General features: G+C 40.2%; 1 protein-coding gene across 1 annotated transcript in view; it reads right to left on the bottom strand.

Annotated features, from left to right (window-relative positions):
- The window catches only part of cacna1ea (calcium voltage-gated channel subunit alpha1 Ea), a 135,881-nt gene that overhangs the window by 29,324 nt on the left and 82,394 nt on the right, over positions 1 to 24,163 (bottom strand). Inside the window, exons 9-23 of the mRNA XM_088077770.1 lie at positions 22,115 to 22,305; positions 18,394 to 18,497; positions 15,669 to 15,784; positions 15,355 to 15,408; positions 13,795 to 13,836; positions 11,209 to 11,304; positions 10,809 to 11,018; positions 10,564 to 10,676; positions 10,244 to 10,356; positions 8,976 to 9,107; positions 8,299 to 8,368; positions 8,014 to 8,131; positions 6,700 to 6,767; positions 6,397 to 6,488; positions 278 to 1,195 (exon numbers count right to left, since the gene is read on the bottom strand). Coding sequence (XP_087933896.1) covers positions 278 to 1,195; positions 6,397 to 6,488; positions 6,700 to 6,767; positions 8,014 to 8,131; positions 8,299 to 8,368; positions 8,976 to 9,107; positions 10,244 to 10,356; positions 10,564 to 10,676; positions 10,809 to 11,018; positions 11,209 to 11,304; positions 13,795 to 13,836; positions 15,355 to 15,408; positions 15,669 to 15,784; positions 18,394 to 18,497; positions 22,115 to 22,305 — 2,437 coding nt within the window. The remainder of the gene's footprint in view (positions 1 to 277; positions 1,196 to 6,396; positions 6,489 to 6,699; positions 6,768 to 8,013; positions 8,132 to 8,298; positions 8,369 to 8,975; positions 9,108 to 10,243; positions 10,357 to 10,563; positions 10,677 to 10,808; positions 11,019 to 11,208; positions 11,305 to 13,794; positions 13,837 to 15,354; positions 15,409 to 15,668; positions 15,785 to 18,393; positions 18,498 to 22,114; positions 22,306 to 24,163) is intronic.

Raw genomic sequence — 24,163 nt, 5'->3', positions numbered from 1 at the left:
GTTTTGGCTCAAATTATATTACTCCCTGTGGTCATTCAAACATTAAGCAAAGGTTGTAATATGTATTCACAGCGCAGGCGAATCTAGTTTGTGCAGGGTGCTGAAACATAGTCAACATATAAATGTGAGATTAATCTTCGTTGCATTTTATTTTCCTCTCCTCTTCAAATTAGAGCTGCTTTTCCTTATTTGACTTCATCTGTTTCCAAAATCTGAAACATAATGCCAAACAAATGGAAACAAACATGTTGGTTGAGCAGGTGTTTGTGTGTCTCACCTGCTCTCATCAGGTTTGGACACCTCTTCCTCCTTATGTGTCTCTGCCTCCTTCTCCTCCACTTTCTCTGGAGTTCTTCTCCTCTCTCTGCTGACCGAGTGACTTTCCAAGTGGTTTCCATTCCCAGGCGATGACCCCTGACTTCTCGCCCTGCTCTGATGGTCGCAGTGATGCAGCGCCCTCCTGCCCCTGATCCCACCATGGCCTCCCATCTCAGGAGTCAAAGAGTCAAGATTATCTGGTGGTCTGAACTTCTTTACTGCTCTGTGTTGACGCTCAGCATTCAGGCGGGGGCTCCGGCGCTCACTAATGGTGTTGTGACTCTTATTGGCAAGTTTTCGGCTCTCAGTGATGTGGTCTGATTCAGGAGGCTCTGGCATGGCTACAGACACAGATGCATCAGGAAGGGGCTCGTTTGTAGGATCCAATGACTCTGGCGCTAGTACTGATGGTGGTTCAGGTATGTCACCACAGAGGGCAGCGTCCAGAGGCATATCCAAAGACATGGAGGAGCCTGAGGCCTTGACTGGAGAAGTTAAGGGGTCCATCGGGTGCTTCAAACTCCCAGACTGTGTGTGCTCCATGACCTTGCGGTGCAGTGACACGGGACGTCCATGGTGGGCCTGCGCTGAACCAGGGGGCCCTTCCTTCTCCTCGCTGGGGCCGCTGAACAGGATCTCTCGGCTGGACATCTGGTGGTGTCTCCGCAGCTGGCTGGTCCTCTGCTCCCAAACCGACATGGTCATCCTTTTTCTTCTCTCTCTCCTGGACATGAAAGAGTTAGAGGGGTTGAGAGGTGGGGGTGGGCGGCCCTCCCTGATGCTGCCCTGGGCCTCCTCCAGGGAGCAGGAGTAGGTCGGTCGACTGCGGTGGATGGCTCTTTTTCTGTACAGGTAGGGCCGCCTCCTCCGGCTTCCCCTGAGAAGAGAAAGAAATGACATAATGTCAGTATATAGAAGCAATTTATTATACGCAGCCCCACAGTTAAAGCTGGAGTAGGCAGTTTAATTTTGGTGTCAAAAATCCCATAATTAACTTTGAGTATATTGTCAGTACAACTGACTGAGAGAAAATGAGTCTTTTGCACCTCCTCATGACTCTGTGTTCAAGCTTGAAAATTTCTAATCAGTGATGGAAAATTTCAGCCAGTCAGAGGTCATTTGAAATAGAGCACTTTCCTATTGGCTGTTCTACAAATACAGATGGGAATGCACATTTCTTCAGTGAAATCTTGATTGAATGGCAGACAACCCTGAAGAGAGAGTTTCTATTTTAGCACTGGCAACGACTGCTTAAACAGGAAAGCAATCCAAGAAAGGAAGATTGACTTATCAAAATGATTACAAAACGAGTTTAAAAAATGAGTCTGACAATAAATAAAATAAAACATATCAGCAAAGCTTTGCAACGAAGGACAGAAAATGTTGCTAATAGTTTAGCCTGCTGCTAACCCAGATCTAAAGGCTTACATTTACAGCATCAAATTCATGTTTATGTTGCTGACATTAACAAAAGCCTCGAATCACAGTGTGTCCTTCACCTCATTCCCCACCACTACAGACCATCTTCCCAGGAAGACAAGGGCAGCAGCTCTGTAGACTGACCCGCAGTCATCAGCTGCAACAACCCTGAATCCAGCCAGTGCAAACTCCAGCTGCGGGGGGACCGGACAGCTTCAACTCCCCCCCAGATCAGCTATCATGTTAGGTCCAGCGCTGCAGCTGGCCACCAGTCAGTGCTGGTGAGAAGGTTGCCGGCTGAATTTGAGCCTGGGCTGAGAGCTGGCCCCTTTCCTGAGCTGCAGCCTTCTCCCAGGGAAGCAGTCCACAGCTGTGGGGAACAAGGTGAAGGGACGGTGGGGTGGCTAACGTTAACTCCTTCCTACATACATACTAAGTTTAGGGCCTAGTGTGTATGTAGCAAGTGTGTGGCCGAAAGAGAGAGTGAGAGAGAGTGAGAGAAACAGTCTAATGTAATATGTGTCTAAAATATATTTCTGTAAATGTATGTAATAATTTAATAATCTGTTATTTTGGTTTGGCAACAATGTGACAAACATTCATGCCAATGAAGCTGATTTGAATTTGAATTTAAGAGAGAGGCAAGGTGGGGCTGAGTGAGTGAACGTGCTGTGTGCAATTTTACATTGGAATAAGATTAAATTAATCAATACATCGGAAACACTGGGTGAGTGTAAGAAGCATGTGTATATGCCAGTGGTTTCTGGTGGGACAGAGAGAGGGAGCTACTGGAGGAGGGTGAATTTTTAAACTCTATGTTTGTTTTTTTGTTTTTTTTTTAATGTTTACAGATTTCTGCTTACCCCAGCTTTAACACACATAAGGCTTAAATTAAGGTTTATTTTTCAGTGTTAGATCTCCATATGAAACATTTTATTTTAGCTTGTGTTGTTTACGGATTTAAGTCTCTGACCATTTTTGTTTGCATGCTGTGTATTCACCTAAAAGTCTAATTTGTCTAATTTGAGTCAAGTTGAATGAATTTGCTTTGTTGGACTTGAAATTCTCCTTGGTTCCCTTTTTGTTTAATGAAATGTAAATTAGTGATTGAGACATTTGAACCAAAAAAAGATGAATATCACAGTACATGTACTCAGAAGTGCTTTGACCTGATATTTGAGTGGTTTACCAACAACAAAGCCCTATTTAATGTCAACATGAAGCATTTTACTGGATCAATGAAGATGTTAGGTGGTAAATTAACCAAGCCAGGAACTGTTGTGTGATTGTATTAACAAAAAAAAATGCAGAATGAAACCAGTGAAAAAGATAAAAAAAGTGGAACAAAATAAGGTTGGAGAGTTTGGAGGTACAGGACAGAGCATGAACACAGGGTGAATCTGGGACATTTAACCATTTAAGAGAAATCAGACAGGCATTAGTGAGAGATTCAGAGAGCTGAACAGACAGTGTTACTTACTGGAACGTGGACTCTTGTGTGGTCCGTGTTATCAATGAGCGATTGGTTGAAAACAAGACATTAGTGCTTTTGTGGGCAGAGACAAAACAGACTGGGAGACACACAGCAAATGATCCTCAAAGATAAAGACCAAAGTCATCAAAACAACTGTATGAAGACTGTTAATGCCATTTACCAGCTGTTTGGAATTTGTTATTCATTGAATGTGCGTAAAACTGCTCTTTTATGAAGGACTACATGCTCATTATTAATCATTTATTCAACATTTAGTTGCTACATCGTGTATTCTGTTTGCTGCAGAATATTTCCACCACACACATCCCTTCTTTAAGTGTTTGCAATGATTAAGGATATATTTGGAGGTCAAAAACTGATACTTCGCTGTGTGTCTCCACCGGAGCCAAGCGGCACATTGACAAACAAGATGGTAGCAGTATTAGAAACAATTAAACAACATTCATAAACATCAGCAGTAAGCGCAACATTGATAAGAAGACATATTAAGTAAGACTGAGATGTTAGACAGTCTGAGCTACAGTATGGGTACAGGTAGAAAACATAGAGATGGACTCCATCAGCAAACACAGGAAAGAGTGCATATTTAGAAACCCTTTGGACAAAAACCACCACACTGGGATGCAGCTCTGAACACCACCCTCACCTCAGAGCACTCACACGTTTGCATTCTTTTCAGACATGCTAGTAGAGCTGAATGAGGAAATTTATGCACAGAGCTTCAAAATATTACTTTAAAAATATTCAGAAGAGCATTTGGGAGAGGGCTTAAAGACTCCACAGCGGAAGAAAAACTGTACACACACTGGAAAAAACTATCCAAATATTCCACAATATTAATATCACTTGTTAAACTGTATGTGAATAACAGCATGTGTAATTTTGTTTTTCTTCCTTTAATCATGCCAGCCAGATGCATGCGTTCCCAAAGTGAAATCATCATCAGCCTCCTACATGCTGCATCTCTTTTTTTAGAGAGCAAATGCTGTCATGCAAGTTTCTTCAAGGTCAGCGGGGGCAGGTACCGTCGGGGTTTCATAGCTGACATCAGAGATGAGACCAGAGCCCCCAAAAGTTCAGAGTGTCCTCCCTGAATGCAGATGGCGGCCCAGACGACCCCGTGGTATTCCTGTCTTCTCTATGGGCTCTGACAGGAGCCTGACCCTCAGCTGGCTAAACTGAAACTGATGCACATCTCTAGTTTTCTTTCTACTCTGTTCTAATTTCATTTCTGTCGTGTAGGTTTTAGGAAAATGGCAAGGCCTCTAAAAAGAAACTAAGTAAAACAGAAAGTAGGGCTGGACAATCAAAGTAAATATAATCAAAAATGCAATATGGCCAAGTGAAAAATCTTAATCACAGCTGCAATATTTGAAATAAATGTGTCAAAACATACCATCATGAATGAAGATAGTGCTACAGAGAGGCTGCAGCCTAAAAATCATATACTAGATGTAATGGAATATCCTTGTTTGGTACAGACTTTAGCTGAAATCAATGTTTTTTTTTCAGTGAAAATTAAATCAGTCTCTCCAGGATGTTGCAATCGCAATAATTCACACCAATTCGGCTAATCCCTGTGAATCTTTTTCAACCTTGCAATTTTCTCGAATCACCGCCACTTAATGGCAAATTTGACTATGTAAAGCTAGGGAAATGTAATTTTATTGTAGAGCTGCACACAACGTATTGATTTGCTCAGCCCCCCCCCTTTATTATGAGACTACTGCTGCTAGACTAGAGTTCTTTTGCCTGGGACAGTGTTACACACACAGTGACACGGCTAACTGTTAGCATCACACGGCTGACATCACCCATCGGTTATTAACACGTTTAACAACAGAGCAGAGCATTTTTGGTGTCAGTTTGAGATTAATGGCTGCTGTGGGGCTTTGGCCCAAGAGGAAAAATATGATGAATTGGGACTAGATCAAGTTGTTCTGTGTTATCTTGTGGTAAATAGGCAGACAGAGTTGGAGGAGAGCAGCTCCAAGACACTCTTTCTGCGCTGCGTCAAAAGATAGCAACAGCTAATTTACGGCGATGCTGACCCCAACTCCGGGACAGCATCACAACTATTTTTGCAATTTCTACTTGTGCCTGCAATTTCACTGCAAAAAATATCTATAGATATCACAACATGCATTGCAATTCTTCCAAAAATCTGCTATGAAAACAGGCATTTCGGGCTACAACAATCCAAAAATCTACCCTGCAAATCCTGGAGGGACTGTGAACTGCAAAAATGATCATTCCTGCTTAAATCACAACTAATTGCAATCACAGTAACGGTCAAAACAATCACAATATGTTTGTTTTTACATATTGTGCAGCCCTAACAGAAAGCAAGAAAGAAGAAAGTGCTGTCTTGTTAAATCTTCCACATGCCCATGCAACAAACTGCTTGTTTCTCAATACACAGCGTGCATACATAGCTGGAGGTCCTCACTTCTGTGCATGCACATGCACTTCCACCACCTACGACGAAACACTGTGCAAATCAATCCCTGAGAAAAAAAAACAAAACACAATCTACTCTGCAAGCCGGAAACCTGAGCATTGAGAAAACAAGGTCACGTTATCAAAATTATCCACAAGTGAGATGAACAGATCATCTCCACACACTTTATTACACCTCCTTACTAGCAACCACTTTGCAGATTTCAGAAGTATACTACTTTAATGGACACACCATGTTAATTTGGACACTGAGTAACCCTGTCGCCATGACAATATCATAAGCACCTCCCACCCCGGAGTGGAGCCAGTAACCATGGAGACATAGACTTCAATTTGGAGCAAATTACAGTGCGTGGAGCAGGCAGAGGCTACATAGTAGATCTTCAGTAAAGATCTATTAACAAGTCTCTAGTGGGACAACACTGAATACTGATTCTGTCAACAAGACCTAAATGACATTTGGATGCACAAGTTGAAGCTCTGTATTGATGACCTTATGACTGTTCTGCATGACGTGTCCTGTTAGCTTAATCTGCTGCACCTAATGATGGACTCGCCTTTTGCTGGAGCAACAAGTGTTGCTGGGTCAGTCCTATATACACAATCCCTGGAGGAAGGAAGGAGGGAAGGAGGGAGGGAGGGAGAGGGAGGAGGAGGCAGAGGGAGGAGGTCAGGCAGGGAGAGCGGCTGCAAACAGCACTTACTCTGAAGACATGAAGGAGGACAATGGTCCAACCTCCTTTGCCTTCTGCAGAGCATGCTTCTGGTTGAACGCTGCCTCTGCTTCCTCTTCATCCTGATCAAAAGAGGAGAAGAGTCAAAGGCAACCGAACAACTGTAGCATCTGTGAGTTTAAATAATTGAACAGAATCAAAGTACGGAGAGGATACGAGTGCAGGACTGGACATGGCAGAGTGGGGAGATTATTAAGACTAATTTGCATTAAGTAACAGACTCGAACAAGAATAAGAGCAGGCTTGTTCTTTTATTTTCAATTTTTATTTTACCTTGGTGAGTTCTTGTGCATTGGCGAGGTTATCCACAGCAATAGCCAAGAAGACATTCAGCAGAGTGTCTGTTCACAGCTGAGTTAAAGTGCAACTGTGCAGCCCTTACAATACTGACAGACACAACACTGACAGACAGGTTCACAAGGATGGATTGCGGGCACTGATAGCACTGTGAAATGCACATCACTTGAAGTAGCTATTTGCCCCAGCTCAAGGTGCAGTTCACTACAGATAAACAGGCTTTACAGCTGAGCGCAATTTGGCCTTTTTTGGGTCTGATTGCAAGCATCCACGTACCAAAGTATAAATGATGTCTTTGCACAATGAACACACTATAGGTAGAACAATGGCAAAAAGAAATAGGAAACTGACATTTTCAGACCACCAGCTAAAGGTCCTGACCAATGAGGCGTAGAGGAAACTCTTAAAAGTTGAGGTGAAGAATTTAAATGTGAAAAACAGAAGCCTAACTTGGGTCAGTGCTGGGTGGGACCGCCTTTACAAACGCACGTCAGTTAACCGCCAACTCTCTGAGGACACTTATAATTTTACTGTAACTGCATGCAGCTATTAGCTTGACTCTTTGTGAACTGGACTGTTTTTGCAATAAAGCTTCTTTGCATTGAAAAGGGCCATTTTTTTTATTTTGGTCTCTTTTAATATTTTATATATATATACATATATACTTAAGCATGACGAAACAGGTGAGAACAGGCAAAATGGACAGAGCTTAATACATCAGGTGACATGTCAAGGACCAGTTTTGTGGCTGATGTATATATATTACCTCTTTTAAATGTATGCAAATAGCAGAGGAGCCATGAACAGCTATTTGCTTTGCAGCACAGTTATGGCTGCATTCCGAATTTTGCGAGTGTAATGAGAATTACAAAGATTATTTTTGTCTTATTTGTGCAGCTTTATTGTGCTTGCAAAAGCTGTGCAATCCTTTTGTAAATTCACCCCAGGTAGTGGCACTAGAACTGCAGACCCCCCCTTTTTATCAGGAAACACACATAAGTTTTAAGAAATTTACTCTAAAATGACTGCTAAAACTTTAGTTGATAAAATAAACTGCAAGGAGACAGTTGCACAGTCCTCAAACTAAAAATAAAGACCATTATTAAGACAAGGTATTCACAACTTCAAAAATATATGACACAAAATAAGAACAACTTACTGTCCCTTTTTAGAATATTTTAGTACTAATGGAAGTTAGTTTAGGTTACCCTCTAAAAAGAAGGTACTGAGTGCTGTATCTGGAAGCTAGGAGTGAAACCTTTCACATTCCAGTAGAGTGATAAAGGATACAGTTTCCAAACAGTGTGAGCACTATAAAGTAGATAGAAGACCACATGCCAGACTTCACTCCTCCTTGAGAACGAATGCCATTGTACATCACCTCGTTCCAGTCTTCACCAGTTAGGATCTGATAAAACACAACAACTCAGAGTATATTATCTACAAAACTATCCTGAGCATCGCTGTTGAGCTTAGCTCTAAACTCCACATCTGCCAAAACTGCATTACCAGTGTATGTGAGTAATAAACTTGTGTGAAGTAGAGAGCAATAAATTGTCAGATTTATTTCCAGACCTGAAAGACTGTCATGATGGCTGCAGGAAAGGTGTCAAAGTTTGTCGGGGTGTAGTCTTCAAAGATGAATCTGTGAAAAAGAGACACACTTAAAAAAGCAGAGCTGGGTCTACTTCTCAGTTTATTTTATTTTCTCGGTCAGAGAGAAATCAATTCTTCTCCTCTCCAACTGGCTGGCTGATGTTTTTTTTCTATGTGCTCTGTATTCTTGAGGCCGGCTCATACACAAGGCCAGCCTTTATTGAAGTGACAGCTTGTGGGAAACAGCATCGACTCAGGGGAAAACAGAGCCACAAAAGCTGTATGTGTGACGGAGAAAGTCTGAAATCTCCACCGAGCTCACACAGTCTGTTGGTATAATGAAAACAACTGTGAACAGGACACGAACAATCTATTCTCATCTCAGCTGTGTGTATTCAGTAACAAGGAATGTACCTATCCATGATGTCTACTTCAGCCTTGTTTATAATGTTTGTAAATGTGTCTTTACTGCAACCACAAGAAATGAGTAATGAGCTGAGTGGGAGAGAAAAACCATCTATGTTTTCTGCCAGACTGATTAGATTTGTCTTTCTGCCCAAGTGGTTCCTCACTTGACTCAATTTCTTTATGGACTCATCTGGAGTGATGCACAGAACTATAAGCATTTCATTCTGTAGGTGACTATTTAGTGTTACCTGCCACCGAAGAGCTGCATGCCAAGGAGTGCAAACACAACGATGAAGAGGAAGAGGAGGAAGATGAGGGAGATGATGGATTTCATGGAGTTCATCAGAGAGACGACCAGGTTTCTCAGAGACACCCAGTACCTTCAGTCACAAAATATCACATTAGTATAAAAAATATTTTTAAATGTCAAAAAATGTGACAGTTTACTTTTATATTTTTTAAGAAGAGATTTTTTGAAGTGGGGTAATATGAGGTACTTATCCATAATCAGTATATAACCTAGAGCAGATAGTGGTCTGCAGTGAAGTAAATACATTTACTCAGGTACTGTAATGAGGTTTTGTACTTTACTTGATTATTCTAATCTGATACCACTTTATGCTTCTACTGCACTCCATCTCAGCAAAAAATATTGTACTTTTTACTCCAAATTTGTCTGATAACTTTAGTTACTAGTTACTTTACAGGTTAACATTTTTGCACACAAAGCTTATGAAAATGTAAAAAGAAGTGTTGCTGACATGATTAGTCAATTATTGATTGAGAAAAGATTCATTAACTGGCAACTATTTTGATGATCTTGTAAAGTTATTTCTCAAGCCAACACATTACTAGTACTTTTACGCAAAGGATCTAAATACATGTTCCACCACTGGAAGTCGGCACACTCCCAGTTTGGAGAAGCAGGCAGGAGTACAGACACAGAAGTTGAGCAATGTACCGCAGTTAACAGAGGGCAGCAGCAAAACATATTTTAGCCACCTGAATAAATCCATATCAGTTTAAGTGTGCGCTATTTTCAGAATATATTCACTGCTTTATCTTTCTGTCAGACAGGCCTTTCTGGCAGTGAACTAATTATTATGTTATTATATCCATCTCTTCAAAGCTAGACTCCACTGACAAAAACAGTAATTTTACCTGTAGAACATAAGAGTTGCTATATAAGCATGCCACTTTGTTGCATGTAGCTTTCTTTTTGTCAGGATTCTGAACATTATAGACATATATCTAAATTCTTAGGTTCCTGTTAGTCCTTTGTGGTTGTGTTTCTTGTTGTTTTGTTTTAGGCTGGAAGAATTTATTGTTTGCTGCATAAATATATATTTTTTAAGAAGATATGAAATAAAAAAGGACTCCCTACAAAACACAAATATAGAACACTGCATATTACACTACACTACTGCTAGCTCTCAGTCAACAGGGAAATGCTCCATGTAAATAACATGAAACATCTCAACAGATGGCTTAGAGTGAAGAAGGCTGCAGCTCTAACTTGGTGATCTTGAAGATCCTCAGCAGACGGAGAGCACGCAGGACACTGATGCCAAAGGAAGTGCCAGGCCTGAAGAAACCCCACAGCACTTCAAAGATGCTGCCAATGATCACCTACAGGCACATATATGAACACACATCATCAATAAAAACAGAGAGGAACGAATGAGTCTATACCAACAGCTATGACAAAGTGATGGAGAAAGAGGAAAAAGAAGATGAAACACAGAGGAGGCGAGGGATGCTGCTACATATTTTAAGGACACAAGCAGTTGGATTTTGAGGAAAACAAATATGTAGATAGATAGACGGAGTACTGACACTGCAGTCAAAACAGTTGAAGGAAGAGTGGAAGTACAGACGCGGTCCCAAGCTGTACATCTTCAGAAACATCTCAGTCAAAAACAAAGCGAGGAACAGGAACTCTGCATAGTCTGGAAAAACAACAAAAATAGGAAACTTACATACATGTAGACAGTCATATGATAACTTTCATAGCTAATTGACTGATGCACAGCACATACACCAGGTGCCTCAAGGTGTTATTGAAATGAAGTGTGACTCACAGAGGAAGTTGGACAGCCAGACGGGCTGGTTGTGGTGAACGATGGCCACACACAGTGTGTTGAGAGCCACTAAACCGAGCACTGTCCAGTAGAAAGTGTGTGTCTTCACCACACGGCGGATGGAGATGCGCAGGAGACGCTCTTTGCGGCGAAAATATGCTGTTGGACCTCGCTTGGCACTCCTGATACTCGCTCTTGCCATGGGGATGCCTTGAGGGATAAGCAGGAGAGGGAGAGGGAGAGGTAGGGAGATACTGTGGTTGAACTAACATTTCTTGTACAGCATGTTCCTTCCAACACTGTTTACAATGAGGCTGCAACAGAGCTCAGTGTGCCCTACCAGAGTATGCCTTACACTTTATGTGCCCATATTCATGAGGCTGTCCAGACTCCCACTCACCCACAGAGGAGATGTCACCATATTGTTCCTCCCCTGGTTGTCCTCGATGCACCATATCCATCCCTCTCCTCTTGATGGTAGTGGCTCTTTTCAACACTGCAGACAGAGCATGTTGAGCATAAACACGATGTTCAAACTCAATATACAATACATTCGGTGAAATTAGAGGGAACATATTGTGAGGATAATAACAAAATAATGATGAAAATCTTTTTTAATATAGCTCTTTGCTAAAGAAAGTTTAATTATTTAAAAAAAAACAACAACAACAAAATAACCCCAAGAAGATAAAAAACAACAATTAACAACACAATCAACAGAGGGGTCATAAAAACATAAAAACACTAGAGGGGGAAGATTAAGTTACTGAACATATAAAAGCCAGGCATATTATAAAATATGTATAATAGGATGGTGACACAAAGCAGCAACATGGCCACAAAACACGATTTAGTTTTAACATTAATTACAATGGGCCTCATTCACTAATAAGTGCACAGGAATGTTCTTACTTTGCATACAAAGCAAGAGTGCACCCAAATTTACCATAAGATTCATGACACATGCACATTGGCCAATTTAGTTTTTCACATGGTGTGTCTGTCAGTGAATTAAAATCACTCTAAATTGACAGTCACATGCCTGTTTTTTGTAACTGGCATACTGCTATGCCCCCATTTCTCTATATAAGGAATCATTTTCACCTGGAGGTGTATCATGGAGAAAACGGTGAAGTTGTTTCTACGCACATAGTTAGTGAATGTCTAATTTATATAACTGCAACCAGACACAGCTTATGAGGAGACCATCCCTCACTCCTTTAGGCATAATCTTCCTTCAAGGCCAGATATCTTAACACTTGTTTAGAGTTAAAGCAGAATGTTTTATAAACCCTGCCCATCAACAGGCACTGTTAATGGGCTAGCAATTACGACTGGCTATATAGTATGTGCAGTTTATATGGCAGTAGAAACTGGTGGGAGTGGCTGACCATTATAGGCCAAATAAATAATAACAATGAAAACAAAAACTTATACATTTCACTGTGAACATTTTCATATTCTCCACTATGAGCTTTTAAGCTTTTATAAGTTATTTAATATTTTTGGGCAATCATAATCAATATTAATCATTATTAAAGTTTGCTTTGATGAATATGGTTTTAACATGCTATGTTTTTAGATAAAAGGTGTGAGTTTACATTTTCTCAGACAGCTGGGCCTTCATCTCTTGTGCGTGTCATGGTCTGAGACAGTTCTAAATTTGTTTACAGAGTATGAACAAATTCAGGTAAGAAAAAATTGATGAATCATGGAGTTTGTACACACGGTTTAAGCACAGATTTGTGCAATGTACTGTGAATAAGGCCCATTGTGCTGAATCAGTAAACAGATGTTTAATCTTTTACTGATTTTATGTTTACATGGCTCAAAAAACTGCCTTGTGTATGGCCACCTTATCATCTTTAAGACACTAATAGGGAGACTCAGGCAATATGCAAGTGTGAAAACTTACAATACAATGAAAAGAAAATGATATAGCAAATGATGAGAAGAAATAAAAACGAAGACACTGCACAACAAGCTAGTGTCTTTGAAGTTTGAGCTGAGAGGGAAAGTTAAGCTCATTAACGCTGTAGTTGAATGGGATAAAAATGATCATTTAATGTGCAATGTGTAATGATCCAAAAACCTTCTGCTGCTGTTTTATGATCTCGTCATGGCAAACCATGCTCCGAGGCGACTTGACGGTCCATGCATTTCTCTTACTAGCGCTGCTGCCACATGGTATCATATCAGGGACACACCGTGCAGTGCACACATGCTGGAGTGAGTGTGATGAGTGTGTTCTGACCTTTTTGCTGTCTGTTCATGATTACCTTTCTTCCTATCCTACCCCCACTCAAACACCTTTCTGCTACCTTGTGATTTCTGAATCTACTTGCAGTCAATATTTGCTTGGGGACTTTTTTTTAATAAGCTGTTGATCAAACACACACAAAAACACACAGATACACAAAAAGATTGCTGCCATTGCACACTCACATACAGGAGTGTTTGCTAAAGGCATGAACATGGAGTCCTGTCAACACACACATACACACATACACACACACACACACACACACACACACACACACACACACACACACACACACACACACACGCACACACACACACACACACACACGCACACGTGCTGCTGCCTTTTCAGACCAATGGTTGCTAAGGCAACCACAGTGCACCGCCTTTCTTTCTAATCAAAGCTATCAGAGCTTCTGCATTTATTTCCATCCGAACAGCTGGAGCCACTATCTGTTTCTACTACAGATTTGCATCATTCAATATATTTTTACCTTGTCAGAGTGTCTTTGTTCTTCAAGTGAAAAAAACATACTGAACAAGAAACACAAAGCAAGCAAAGGATTTTCTTTCCTTTTTCTATGTAAAAGTGTTCATATTTGTGAATTTGAGTGGCTCTGTGTGTGTGTGTGTGTGTGTGTGTGTGTGTGTGTGTGTGTGTGTTTGTGGTAGATGAGGTGGTGAAGTTGGTGAGGGAAAAAGCAGAACAGAGGACGGTTCTCACCATAGGCACCACCTGTACTCCACTCTGGGAGGCTCCTGAGAGCTGCCAATCAATCAACATTATATAAAAGCCGTGCTGGTTTAGCGAGGAGGAAAGGTCACAGTAGAGTTGAGAGGGTCAGAGCAGGCACTTACAGTCGCTGTCTGTAGGGCACCATGTCTAGTGGCACTAACAAAGCTAAATGTCTCTATGTGGCACTGAGAGTTTGAGAGTGATGTAATGGTGTGGTGATCTGTGCAAGTGCACTACACTTAATGCAATATGTCCTGAACTACAGTAATATACTGGGGTGTATTTTTTTCTGTTGCAACTGGGGTCAGTTTTAAATCATTTTAAAATATTCTAGCTGAGCGGTCAAATTTCAACAAGACTAAGGGTGCTTTCACACCTAACATTTCTGATCCCAATAAAAAAAATGCCTAGTTATTATGATTAATTTAGGCTGGTGTAAAAGCTATTAAACAAAGCGAACCAAACCGAGTCCTACCTTACTTCCAAATGAACTCTGGTGTGGTTTGTTTCTGGTGTGAAACTTACCAAAGGATTTTATGATAGCAGATATGTGGTTTTACCAATAGGTCCATCGGCTGATCGGGAAATTTGCCTTTTTTTTTTAAAAAAAGGCAAATTTATAAGGCCAGGTATATAACCCATTTATGCTAATCATTTGGTAACCATGGTAACACATATGTATGTCATTGTAGGTATTTGCCCTAATAAAAAACCTATTAAAACTGCTGCGCTTGTATCCAACACCATGTCCTTTTTCCACATCATTTTGATTATTTAAAAGTGTATGACAGCTATCCTACATTATTAATTTTTTGAAGACCTAAATCATTTCTGTACAAACGCATCCTCTCTGTCCTGTCTCTTTCCATTAGTTATTAATTATAACATGCAATTCATTTGCAGTCTAATACTAACGATGATTATAATGAGAAAAGTATTTGTAATTTTTTTTTGTGACACCAAATAACAAACATCAGACACATTAAAAAGCTGCATAATTCCATGACTTTTGCAGGCCTGGAAAATGTGACTGATAAATTCGATGACTGTGGGAACCCTGTGATTAGCACTAATCAGTTTAGAATAGCTGAGACTGATGGGAAGGTAATTAGTTTTGCAGGTATTTGGTGATAAATCAAAGTATTGGACAAATTAAAAATTTGATGTGATGATAGGACTAGAGCAAAAGTTAGATCACCTAATTCTGTATGATTCATCAGAACAATGAATGTTTGAACAAAAATCCATGTAAAAGTTATTGAGATATTTCAGTATGGACCAAAGTAGTGGATAAACAGTTGTTTCTATTTTTCCTATATCTGTATTTTTAAAAATGATGTGTCAACCTATAATCACAGACAAATACATAATACAGACTCTAACAGCATTTGCTTGGATATCCTTTACAAAGCACATTTGCAACAAGTGTACATGCCAGCATTAAACTGATTCAGTCAAAGAGAGACAGAATGTAAAGCAATGTGAGGATAGCAGAGAGACAATGTGCACAATGACAACAGAAAAAAATAAAGACCTTTGCTGACTTACCGTCGAGGGCAGAAGGTCCTGAATTCTTATTCTCCTCGGCGAGCATCACTTCCTCTGGAAAGAAAAAAGTCAAACCACAATCAGTCCTGTGCAGCCGATGATGGCTCAGACGGAAACAGATATACTGGCATCTTTTGTGACTTTATCTATATCTCAATTACAGTGGGACAAACAGCTGGCAGAAAACAGGTTGCATCAGATAGTCCTAGTTCCACTATTGACAGGATCAGTCTTAAAGCTTAAAGTGAAATATCGATTTGCTTTTCTCATCAAGAGCCTTGGTCTCTCTGCGCTGTGACTACGACTAAAGCCACCTGCTCTGTCGATCCAGGCCCGGTAGCCATTGAGCTCTCTCTCAATCTGCTGTTGGCGTCTCAGTTTCATGAAGGCCCTGCGGTTTTCCACCCTCTCCCTCTCCTTGGCAAATTCCCTGCAGAACAAAATCAAACCACAGAATCATTTATTTACTCTTTGATGGCACAGGGATTTATAGTCACATGGGTAAATAATTCCTCTTGGAGACAATCACCAGGGGAAGAGCTATTGTTGTATTGAACTAAGCTCTTCTCATTGTTCATTCAACCACAATAGGAGAAGAGAGGAGAGCATCGCAAAGGAGGTCTCTTCTCTTTCTCAGTGGAGATAATGATAATGTGGATCCCCCATTAACCTTTCTGTAATACTAATTAACTCCTATAGACTTTAACACCATGCACTGAAACAACACAGTTTGGCTTGACAGGAGCTCGTTTGCCAGCCACTCCACCTGCAAGTGAATAAGCAACTTGTTGTGTGCCGTTTGGCTTCCAGCCTGCCAGGTACTTCATCAACATGACAACAAAACCAACTGACTGTGTAGCTGTAGCCCATTTTTAGGTCTGTCCATTTTACAAGATGCAATGTAACCTTGGAAGGACCTGAAAACTACAATGAACCTGTCCACATTTGACAAAAGAATCAGTCTTTCTTGACAGAGACCATACCTAATGTTGCATTTGAGCGACCCTTAGTGAAACTAATCCCTTTGTCCTCTTTGAAACATGAGGCCACACAGAGATCTCTGAGCAGTTTTGATAACATTTTTTTTGTAAGGCTGCTAATGCCATGCCCAAACCCCCGAACCTAGAGTGTCAGCATGCTGTCTTTCAAAGATAATCAACTGAGACAAATCTGGCCTGGAAGCTGAAACTCCCACCAGCATAACTCTCAGCCTCTCCACACTGTCTCCAAATGGTCCTCTTTAAGTCATTAAGTCAAACATTTACATGGATCACCAATAAGTTTAAATGACCACCTAAAGTTCCATAGGGTGGAAGGTGGAGCGGTTGTCTAAAGGTTGGAAGGTCGGTGGTTTGATGCCTGGCCTCTGCAGTCTGTAAGTGTCCTTGGGCAAAATACTGGACCCATTTAAGTTTGTGATTAACTTTGTATGGCAGCCTTGGGCACCGATGTTTGTGAATGTTAAGTGCTCTGAGTGGTTGGTAGGACTAAAAAGGATCCATATAAGGCATTTCATTTACCATTAAATAACTGACTGCCGTGCTATGGGTTGTAAAGGCAACTAAGGGCCAACAAAGATATGCAACAGTGGTGTCCTGCCAATTCACTGGCATTACTTAAGGCCCTTTCAAACCTACATTATTTGGTCCAGACACTCAGACTTTTCAGTTTGATCTGAAACCAAAATTACAGATGTAAAACCCCGTGGTCCGAACCAAAACATCCAAACCTTGGTCAGACAGAAAGAGGATGTCTTGGTCTCGATTAAACCTAACCATGGCTATGTTTGTTTCTTGTGTGAAAACACTTCTAACACGGTTCTTACTTTCAGACTAATTACAAGATGTTCTGGCAGGTTATTGTCATGTTATAAGAGTAAGGGAGCTCCAAGCTCAGGGCTTAATCTGTACATAGCAAGTGTGTGGCTGAGAGAGAGAGAGAGAGAGAAAGAGAAAGAGGACATGTACTCAATGCAAACAGGTGTTGCTGATCAAAGAACGGGAGGAATTAGCGGTAAAGTTGCCAAGTGGTAGTAAATGAACAGTGACGGTTTCAGTGTGTCTCTGAATAAAGACCCCATGAGACCCTGGTAAAGTTCCAGTACCTTGCCTCTGAACTGCTGAAGCAGGACATGGTTAACAGAACCAGAAAAGGGAAAAACAACACAACAAAACAAACTAAACTGTGGTAGCATGGGCAGAGCAGGAGTCTGTTGGAAAAAAATCACAAAAATGTGGACACTAGAGAGAGGATAAGAGAAGATGGTAAGCTCATTGACAAACCAATCATCTACAAGTATCAGAATCAGAATCAGAAATCAGAAGTATCAAGGGACCCTACTTATGTAGGTGGTGACAACAGGATGTAGGTAAGTCATGTACACTCCTTCTGTGCACTCACAAAACTGCAACTTGAAACCAGAACTAACCAGATCAAATTTACACTCTGCAATGAAAAAGCAAACTTGGTTGGGACCTTGGTTTGGACTTTCAGGATTGAAAAGGCTCATGGACATAAATGGGTTCAACTGAGACAGTTTAAATCTTTCAGGAAATCAGGGACCTTACCTTCATAGAAAGTTGCATTATTGTTGATAAAAGACAATGAAGTCAACATGGCAAGAATTATAAAAAGCTAGTAAAAATGTATAATCTATGAGCTAGAAATGCCTGATAAATCTCCCCACAAAAGGCTGAGATATTGATAGTTTAAATTAAGCTGAATTTGAGCTTAAAACTTTAGCATGCAGGATTGCCGGTTACTTTTTATAAACGTGCTCACCTGCAAAAGTGAAAGTAAAAGCCAGCCCCAGATTAATTTGGCATTCAGTCTCGCTGTATTTGCATATTTTCTGGCACTGTGTCTCTTGGATGCCTGCTGGTTAATGTCTGACGTCAGGTTGCTACCTTTTTAAAAGCACCAAACTCACTTAAGTGCTGTGGTGATACACACCCACAAATGTCCCAAACACAGAAAAAAAAGAAGAAAATAAGAAAAAAATTCAGGCAGAGGGAAGAGTCTCTTTAAACGTGAACCTACCCAGAGAGGACTCCCAGCACCAGGTTCAGGACAAAGAAAGAGCCGATGATGATGAGAGGGATGAAGTAGAGCCAGTTCCAGTCGGAGCCCAAGGCATCATTGGTCTAAAACATCAAAATAAATGCTAAATTCAGCAAAATCACGTCACGGCAGGAGCAGACTCATGCTGCCATTGAAATACGAGACAAAAATATACAAGTGTAGGTGTTTGGGTTACTGCTGAAAGTTTAAGTCAGAGTGCAGTCAGGGCACCGAACAGAGACATTATTGATCTACTCTGGCCTCACAGGAAGAGTGTGGAGGAGAGTGGAGGTATTCTGCACCGGACAAACTACTGTATGAAGTCAATATAGAAACAGTATTACATCTATACTTTAGTCACTAAGTCTGTATGGTCAGCACTCCTTTTTCAGCTGCAAAGTAGCAGCATGCTGTCTTTCTCTTTCCTCCCTCCCTCACTGCTCAGCAGCAGAGCTCATCCAGCATCACTTTAGACAACATAATACAATCACTCTGGAAAATCATCTGCCTTCATCCATCTCAATAAAAACTGAAAGAGCAGGCAGCTGACCACAAATTACACCCCGGCACAGCATTTTGTGTGTGTGAGTGTGCTTTCGATTGTTGCTTTCCTGAGATAATCTGAGGTAGAGGGAAAACAACAACAAAAAATTAAGTTAAATTCATCATAGGTGCCTACTGCACAGGGTGGATAAGGGTTATACTTTTACTCCTGTGATTGTCTGTTGATTTCCACATATTTTATTTATTGTACCTACAAGAGGCATACAATAATGCCCTCCAGCGCATACTTGTCTATCCTTTTTTCTTTTCTTTAGATTAAAACTGGCTCAGTTGATGAAAATATTTAGACTACAGCCTAATAAGGATTTTGCATAGAATCCACTATATCAATGCTAGATTAGCAAAGATGTACCCGGAGGCTAGGGATTCCTGTAATAGCTGTAAACACTCACCCGTGAACTTCATCCATATGTCATAATACTTTACCAGGATACTACATTACTGGGCAATAATCTTTGAAACTCTGCAGGATTCCTGCACCATGAGCATCAATCCCAATCCAATCACAGTAATATTTGACGTCCCTCCTAAAGCAAATTTCTCATGCCACTGCAAACATCTCATTCTTTTTAAGTGTTTCAATCCACATCCATGATGGATGGATTAAATAAGTTTGACAGTGTATAAAACTTGAGAGACTAAGACTCTCTAAAAAAGGCACCTTGAATACCTTTAAAAGGCATGGAGCCCCTTTCTGGATGCATAAGTAACTTAATGACTGACCCTGAGGAAAGCTGAGCTCCGGCTCTTCTCTTATCCCATTTTCTTTTTGTTTGTTTGTTTGTTCTTTTGTTTTCTGTGTGTTTTTTCTTGTGCTTTTCTTATTCAGGGTGCAGCTAGGTGGGAGGTGCTTGGACCGTGGGCACTAATAGTTAGGTTGGAAGGTCTGGTTCTCCTGGGTGATAACTCACAGGCCCTGAGCATGTTTGATTTGTATTCTTATTTACCTGTGCAAATTTGCAATAAATAGAGTTGGAAAAAAACTTCAGCCTAATTAAATTGACTCAATTCAGTACATTTCAATTTTATTTATAAAGCCTCTGTTCTTGGACATTCACAGTGACTAAAATCATAACGGATAAATTCAGTATTTTTGGCCTTGGGGGAGTATTGCAACTATTATTATTTTATCCTAATAAATCAAATTTTGGAAAAGGTTCCTTAGAGCACTTTAGATCTTGAGTAGCATGTTTCCTTATTTGTTTAAAAATGAATCAAAAATTGAGCACTCCAAAATGTCTGGCTGCAAAAGCTTCTGAACACATAACTTTTTATAATTTTCTATGTATTTATTTTGCCAAAAGTATATTACAGTAAAATGCACAAAAGTTTGGAAAATGGTCTAATCTCGTCTAAAATTATGCAGTATAAATTAAGAGATCAGTTGTGGTTATGGCAGCAATAAACCAGGAATTTGAATGATTAAATGAAATAATTTAATATAATAATGTATCCATGCTTAGCAAATTTTAAAGGTATCCAAGCCTTCATGAGCAGAAGGATAATTTTTTTGGAAAATTATATGTTCTTTTGGATTTTCAACAGTGTCCCTGTCTGAACAGGATCTTTTCATTTAGCTGCAACCAGAGGTGGTCATCATTGGACTTGATTTGTTGGATGGTCACACAGGCAACAGCTTTATCAAATTAGCAAATGGTGCCACTGCCTGCCTCTCTGACTACATACTGTCTGTCTGTGTGTGTGTGTGTGTGTATGTGTGTGTCTGCTCCTCTTACTCTGACATAGACTCTCAAAAAGCACACTGCAGTGTCTCACTGCTGTGGACTGAAACCCAAGTTTAGTTTGAGTGAGACAGAGACAGCTGCTTGGAGGAAGAGAGACTTAAACAAGTCAAGCTCTGAGAAAATGTTGTCTTCTGCCTTCTACTTAGAAATGCTGAATTTAAACCTCACAATAACTTAAAATGTTGCAGTCTTTAGCATTTGTTTCTATTGTTGGCAAAATATGCTGCACATTTTCTATCCCCTATTAGCATAGTAGCCCATATTAGCTTGAAGGGCTAACTTTTACTTTATTATGTGATTGTCTCTGTCATCCTGAACATCCTGCTGAACCCTGTTCAAATTCTCAAACTCTATATAGAAAAAAAGGAACAAATAAAGAAACATCTTGAGCAGCCAAATATGATTTGACTGACATAATTCTGAGTCAGGTTCAGCCCTAAAAACTAAATTGTACCTCGTTTGACACTGGTGAACACTGAGTATTTTGCTGGGTTTTTTTTGCATAACTGTAGAAAAATTCAAAACATGTCTTCTTGCTTTTGCTGTTTGACTAAGAGTCCTTGAGCATAAAAGTCTTAACTTCCTATCAATCCTACAGCGCAAAAACATTTCTGACTCAGCCAGCTCTTATTCTGAATCAATCTTTGAACGATCAACTGCTCCGGAGGATGCTCCCGGAGGACTTGACGATGTCAATCAAGCTGGATGCCAAAACTACACACCGTTAATAGCATTATATATACTGATCCACTGTATCACATGAAGATGGGGGAATAATAATTCTTTGAGAGGCATGGTTCAGGGAGACAGATTTCTGCTAACCTTGCCTGCGATAAAAGAAATAATAAACATTGGTTCAACATACTAAAATATTTTAAAAGAGAAGCAGAAAGAATATTTATAATCCACTCTTTTTGTTCATATTCACACAGTACATAGCAGAGGTGTATACAGTCATTAATCCTAGATTACATTTATAGAGATTTTAAAGCGTGCCATATTTCATAACTAGTAAGTGGGCAGTCTAATCTCTATTCAGCCCTTGCAGCATGTTGCAGCAGGTTATACATTTCTAAGGATAGATGGAATAAAAAAGGCAAGCTGAGTGCAAAACAGGAATCAACAGAGCACTCTGCAATTTCAGCACTTAAATCAAAAGCCAGCAACCCTCTGTCCCCACATATTCTCCATCCACAGGCAGATCGTCTGACAGGGGAGGATGTAGAGGTGGCAGACCTTCACTCAGCTACCATCAGTGTGCTGGAGCCAAAGCTGCATGTCCTCTTTAGGGTAAATTGAGTCGATATTGTGACAAAAAGATGCTGCATCTCAATAATTTTTGTAAACTGAGAAGAATATTATGAGTGGCACGTGTGTGTGTGTGGTCTTACATTGTAGAGTACAGTGGTCCACCCCTCCATAGTGATGCACTGGAAGACAGTGAGAACAGCAAACAGGATGTTGTCAAACTGAGTGATGCCGTCATTAGGGCCAATCCAAGTATCGGAGCAATTGTACTTGGGCGGACACTGGCGCTCGCCACATGGGAACTTGTACTCAGAGGGGTCCACCGTCTCATTTTCTGAACAGAAGGTTCCATAGAGGGAGAGGAAAAAGGTAGAAATATGTCATATGTCTTACATGATATTGAAGTTCCAAACAACAGACCATGCTTTGTTCGATAAATAAACTTAAAAACTATCATGCATTGAACAGTTTTCACACAGAATCTGAGCGTATAAATCTGTCATTTTCATGCCTGGTGGTCTTTAAGCTTCAGCACATAAATATTATTTTTAAAGATATATTTTAGGACATTTTTTGCAGTGAAAGGAAAGAGGGGAGAGAGAAGGGATGACATGCAATGGACAGCCATGGGTTGCATTCAAACCAGATCTTTGCCAAGGACTCAGTCTATATGGGGTGCAGACTCTACCAGTTGAGGGAAAGTTGAATCATAAAGTTTGACTCTAAGAAACTCACGGAAATACTGATGATCTTAGCCGATCCATTGGAATCAACCATGTAATACTAACTTCTCATAAAGAGGGCTAAGGGACAAGTCATACCAAATTTTGGCATGGCCATTTTCACAGGGGTTCCTTGACTTCTAACCTGAAGATGTCTGAATTAAAATGGGTCTACAAGTCTTCCCTTTACAGATATATTCACCGTGCAATTTTGGGCAAAAACATGCAGTACAGATGTGTTATTTTTGCCCATTGTGTTTAAATATTTCTGCACACTGAGTCCTTAAACAGCCTTGAAATTGCATAAATTGGATATGACTGGAAAGCTAAGACTTTTGTGGATTCAGTGAGCCAAGCTTTAACTATGTGTGAAGATGTTAGACCCCTAGTAGCCATTTCATTGTGGTAAGAATATTTTTTCGAGAGGAAAGTGTCTGCATAAACTGATATATTGTGACCTAATAATCACAGCCTAAGGAAAACTTTACAAAACTTTACACCCACAAACTAGAGACCTTAGCATTCAGAGGATGTAAAGCTTTCATAGCTATACTGACAATAAGAGGGCTTCTCAGCAGTTTCCAGAGCAGAAGTGCTTACCATCCAGTCCTCGAAAAATGCAATTCTTACCAAATTCTACAAATGTCAAAAGGTTTTTATACTAAATCACAGCTTCCTCACAATCTTCCTCAAATTCTTAGTGTCTTAATGTGAGATTATGATATATACCACTTTGATTTGGCGTATACTGTTGAACTGCTATCTCCCCCTAAAGACCCCCTGTCCCCCTTAAGAAAAGGGAAAAAAGGGTCTATGATGGCTCTCAGAGGGTGAAACCAATATACAGTATATACCCAGTGAGTCACTCATTATTGCTGTACAATTAAATTGTGTGACAGTGATTTTTTTTGTCTCAATGAAGTGTTATTAGCCACATGTCACAACATGCAGAAAAAAGAATCAAGCAGAATAAAACACAGCCCTCTCTATCGAACAGTGGAGCAGCCTGTCTATCTGTAACGTGACCACTTAGTGACAGAAAATACTCACTTCAGACTGTCTGTTTTATCTAAATGGCCATTCAGATTCAGTGTGACGGGAACAGCTCAAAGGTTAATGACAGCCGTGAATGTACAATGAGCCATTGTAGCAAACTGCATTGTTGGTTTTAATTATACGGGACAACACTGCTAGTTTGGTTTGATCAAGCCTGCAGGTGCAGGCTGAGATGCCATTCTCTGCATGTGTGAATGCATTTGTGATTACAACAATGAATCTACTACCTAAAGAATTACGCATACGTTAGACAGCCACACACATAAAATATACACCCACTCAACAAGAACAACAACAGAAGCTCAGTCTTGACTCTGCTTTTCAGTTTTTGATGCAGTTTGCTGTCAAAAACAGTTCTAATATTAGTCTTTTATCTGTTTACATTTATGAATTATTCACAACCATTTCAGGCCC

Source organism: Plectropomus leopardus, chromosome 5, assembly GCF_026936395.1.
Source record: "Plectropomus leopardus strain MGB_pleo_1.0 chromosome 5, ASM2693639v1, whole genome shotgun sequence".
NCBI lineage: Eukaryota > Metazoa > Chordata > Actinopteri > Perciformes > Serranidae > Plectropomus > Plectropomus leopardus.
Note: the sequence above shows the minus strand (reverse complement) of the source record. Positions and strands in the feature narration are given on the sequence as shown.